This window comes from Mastomys coucha, unplaced genomic scaffold (assembly GCF_008632895.1).
Source record: "Mastomys coucha isolate ucsf_1 unplaced genomic scaffold, UCSF_Mcou_1 pScaffold21, whole genome shotgun sequence".
In the NCBI taxonomy this organism is placed as follows: Eukaryota; Metazoa; Chordata; class Mammalia; order Rodentia; family Muridae; genus Mastomys; species Mastomys coucha.
This window is the reverse complement of record NW_022196904.1, coordinates 165,246,264-165,250,878: the sequence shown is the minus strand read 5'-3', so window position 1 is coordinate 165,250,878 and position 4,615 is coordinate 165,246,264. Positions and strand designations below refer to the sequence as shown.

The window sequence follows — 4,615 nt, the reverse complement described above, 5'->3', positions numbered from 1 at the left end:
AAAAAAAAAAAAAAAAAAGGAGATTATTACACAGCTAAGAATTTGGCTAAGGCTAATTCTAATCCATTGGATTATCTGAACCCATCAGAGGAAGATCTACTGTTCTTAATTTTGAGTAAAAAGCACAAGTATAGACTACCCCTTCCAAGCCCAAATGTGACGGATTCATGCACAGCTTGGCACTGAATAAATTGCTTTGGTATCATGATACTTACTACCTCTGGGAAAATATAAAAACAAGAAATTATTTAAATTCACCCAAATTTCTGTATGAAGAAAACAACACACCATACAAAAATAAACCAAAACCCAAAGAGCCAAACATACATGAATCCATCCCAGTGTGAGGAGACCATGTTGATCCTGAACACTGAATAATTCTTCTACGTTCTCCACATCGCAATAGTCTGGACCAGCAGACTGCTTTGGTACAACCACATGGGTAATGGTGAATTCATTGTGCGTCTAGGAAAGAACAAAAATAACAGTAACAAGCCTCTGACAGAAGAGACATCTGAGCAGGAAGTCATTGGCTAGCAGACCTCACCCCTTGTGCCGCCCCCTCACTACACACTCGCAATTCAAAACCAAGCAGAAAAACTGACTCTACTAAAAGTTTTGAACATCCATTATTTGGGTCTTGAATCCCATTGCTGCTGTAGAAAGTACAAAAGAATTAGTATCAGAGAGAGCAATGGGTAATGGATACATAGTTCACAAATGATTTAAGACCAGGGTTCTTTAGACAGACAGACTAATTTCCCAAATGGATGATATTACTAAAAGGTTTTTTTTTTTTTGAGTATAGAATAGAGTTTATTTAGGACATGGGGAGGGGAGTTAAGAGGGTGGCAGAGGCAAAGAAAGGCAGAGAAAGGAGAGAGTAGAGAAGTAGGGAACAGTCATGACCATGTGGATAGAGGGGGGAAGGGAATGGGGAGAGAGGGGGAACCAAGGGGCAAGAGGCAAGGGAGAGAAGCAGGAGTAAGAGCCTAAAAGCTGTCCCTATGAGTTGTAGGGGCTGATGTCTTGTTTTTATTAGTTGTATGTAATTATGAAAGAATTAGGACTTTCCTCTAAGAGTCTCCAGTGTCTTCCAAAATTAAAATAATATAGCTTTTAGAATTTAGTTAAAAGAAACATTGCTCTCCTTGGGGAATAAGTAAGTGTGGGAAAGAAAGAGTCCTGAAGTAAAGAGAGTTTTAGGTCACTGGGCTGTGAGATGCTGTTTTCTTCCAGGTCTGGGGACTTCCTGCCCTTCTAAAGCGCCATCCTCTCTGCAGCCTCAGGGCTTTCCAATGTATTGAGTACTATTTCTTGCATCTTGCCTTCTATTCTGTTTTCTAAATAGTTTGTTTATAGAGTTTTAACATGTTTCTGAAATTTTAGACCCCCCCTTTTTTTTAGAATGCCGAATCCATGAATAATGTCAGTAGTTTAAGGATGTTAATAATAACTTCATAATATTTAATGCCCCCCATCTACCCTGCTCTTCCTATCACAGGAAAGCCAGTGCTACTCAGAGCATCCTATTGAGAGATGAAATAAGGTCATACCAGTTTTCCACAGAGGATCCCACAGGTTTCTATTCCTCTCACTGTGTTAGAGTCAGCCAGCAGCAGAAATTTATGACAAAGATCTCTTGATAGAACTACGCACCTCAATCCTTCAACCACTAAATCTAAGACAGAAAGGAGAGACAAGCTAAACACAGGTCTCAGATCTTGTCCTTTTGAATCTCAGTGAGCAATTAAGTAAGATTTCAACACTGAAACTATCGGGAGTTTCACTTTCCATAGTTTAAAAAAAACAAAAACAAACAAAAAAAACCCCCCCAAACCTCTTGAAAGTAAACACTGATTGGGGGGAGGGAAAGCTGACATGTACATTTCACATACAAATTATTTCATAAGAAAGTCAGCACTATTACAGAATTGGCCTCTGGAACAACTCTTACATATAGTGTTTTCTCAGTTCACATAGCAAATATGCCAAAGAACCCACAGGCCACAGCTGACACATCGTCGTAAGACACAGGATGAAAACTATCATGTTTGCTACGTGTTACCTTCGATCATTCTGTGATCAATCAGTAGAAAAAAAGCACTTTTTTTTTTTTTTGAAACAACTGCTAGTAAAGTAGCATGTGCAATGGCTGCATACCAAATTTCTCCAGTAGGTGTCTCTGTGAAAAAGAATTGCCTGTTCGATTTGGGAAACTTCATGGAGCCGATATGGCAGTGCTTGACACCATTAAGTGCTGGTGGAAAGCCCTACTGTTCCCAGCTTCACTGTCGATGGGACTGAGACCCTACCCTCTCAGGCTGATGTTGAACACTGAAGTATCTCGGCAACCATTTTTTCAGTTTTTTCTTTTCTTCCCCATGTTTCCCTTTAAGCTGTATGCACGTCTTGAGTAAAACACAATGAAGGAAAATAAATGCTTGGACCCCTCACTCAAAATCTCTACTCAGCATCAAAATATAATTGCTCTACAATCAGGCAAGTTATGTGGGTTGCATTTTAGAGGCAGATATAGTTAGTAAAGGTCAGATTCATCTGCATCCTACATCACTTACTTTGAACAGCACTCAGGGTGGCCGCTGGCTTTAGGGCCCTGTTCACCGGAGGAGAGTAGTTAGCGAAATCGCTTCCATCACTTTTATGAGGATGATCTGCAAATACGTTCCTCAGAGAGTTGTTCTGTTGGGTGGAAAAGCAGGACAGCCCACTTCCGTCAGTCTGCTCAGACAGCATCGAGGAGTCCTGACCTCGAGTCTGGCCCCGAGCCAACTCCTGCTTCTTGAGTTGATCTTCAAAAAACAGAAACTGTTCCGACTCTAGTTGCTGCTGGCGCATCTGGGCTATCCGCTGGCGCTCGGCCTCTATCAGTCTTTGATGTTCCAACTTTTTGAGAATTTCGGCTTTATATTTGTTCTAAGATGGTTGACAGGAAAAAAAACATGTTACTTTTCTGAGACAAAAACATCAAACCTCTGGCAGAGAGAGAGAGAGAGAGAGAGAGAGAGAGAGAGAGAGAGAGAGAGAGAGAGAGAGAGAGAGAGAGAGAGAGAGAGAGAAACACAGAGACAGAGAGACAGAGAGAGACAGAGAGACAGAGACAGAGACAGAGAAAGAAACAGAGATGGGGAGAGAGAGGGAGAGGGGGAGGGAGAGGGACATACAGACAGAGGCACAGAAAGATACAGACAGTCAGAGGCACAGAAGGACAGATACAGACAGTCAGAGGCATAGAGACAGAGATAGTGAGACAGAGACAGAGATATTCTTAGTAAAACAGAAAAATAAACATTACAGCAAAAATGTTTAATTTGATGACGAGCACGGCTTCTCGCTTCTCGGGTCATCACATGTCACCAGGGACGGACCGCACAGCAGCTCTGCTGTCTACACTCCCCAGTGTACCAGTGTCCTGCCTTCCTGACCCCTCAGACCACTCGGAGCAAAGTATCTCATCTCGTAAATGGCACTGCCCAATCAGGTAGCTGCTTGCCAGACACTGATTTTGAAACTCAAACTAGCTGAGCTTAAATGAAGTTAGCAATGTGCTTCTCAGGCACACTAGTGACATTCTGAGTACTCGGCAGTCTCCCAGGCTGGGCTGCTGTGCAGGAAATGTCAAATGGAGCATGTCCATTCTACTAAGATATTCTTTTGCTTGGGGCTTCCTAGAGCCTTTCTGTATTTGTCTATGGCATGCCTCTTCTGGGGGTACATTATGGTGGAAAGGAGTCATAGAGAAATGTTTCCCAAAAGTGTTTCACATTTCTTCTATCAGAACTAACCAAAAGTTGGGTTAAAAATTAAGAATCACAACACAGAGTGCTAAACAAATACCTGGGCATTATTAGAGTAGAGGGATATCAAAGGTAGGAAGTTCCCCAAAGGTCGCTGAAAGAAACTTAGTGGCAAGGTACTGTAAGGTGGGGAGAGTTCAGGGGACTCAGTTTACAGCAACGCTTTACACGCACGAATCACTCTGAGCCTCGTTAGCATTAGGAATTCTGATTTGATATGTATTCTACATTTCTAACTAGCATCATGGGATTTTGGTGCTGCCCACAGTCAGAGCTTACAGGTACGTTTGTTACTCTCCCCTAGGACTGGGTGCCGTTAGTCTTTCCAGAAATTTCCACACGGGATACATGAGGCCACTGGTGTTACCCCAAGTAGAACACGACACAGCTGATCTGATCTGCACCTCCAGAGAGACCCTGCAACGGAGGACCACCTATATTCCTTCTACAGATTAGTTAAAACACCTCGCGCTAGCACGTCTTCCTGCTCTGGGACTCTTTGCGGAGGTAGAGAGATTGAAGTGAAGTAAGACGTGGTGGAGCCCACAACCTGCAAAGCAAAGGAACCTGTTGGGACTTGGTTTGGTGCTGCTGTGTATTCAGATGTTAAATTCTGTAGCCCAAGACGTGGTTGCCACTAGAAGAGAGAATTCTCGAAAACCAGCCTTTGTTGTGTAAGCCTTGCTCCCCAATTGAAATCTATTGGTTAAATAAAAGTGGCTACAGCCAATTACTGGGGAGAATAGAGGTAGGCGGGGCTTCAGTTACTGGGCTGGGGGTCACCGGTTATCCGGTTA

The 4,615-nt window shown here is 42.9% G+C and overlaps 1 protein-coding gene across 13 annotated transcripts in view; it reads right to left on the bottom strand.

Moving 5' to 3' along the window:
• The window catches only part of Stambpl1 (STAM binding protein like 1), a 48,842-nt gene that overhangs the window by 5,398 nt on the left and 38,829 nt on the right, over window positions 1-4,615 (bottom strand). For 7 of the 13 annotated variants that reach the window (XM_031390121.1, XM_031390120.1, XM_031390123.1 and 4 more), the window contains 3 exons: window positions 2,580-2,937; window positions 1,557-1,681; window positions 328-465 (listed from right to left, as the gene is read on the bottom strand). In XM_031390121.1, coding sequence (XP_031245981.1) covers window positions 328-465; window positions 1,557-1,681; window positions 2,580-2,937 — 621 coding nt within the window. The other 6 variants (XM_031390133.1, XM_031390128.1, XM_031390129.1 and 3 more) reach the window with 6 other exon arrangements.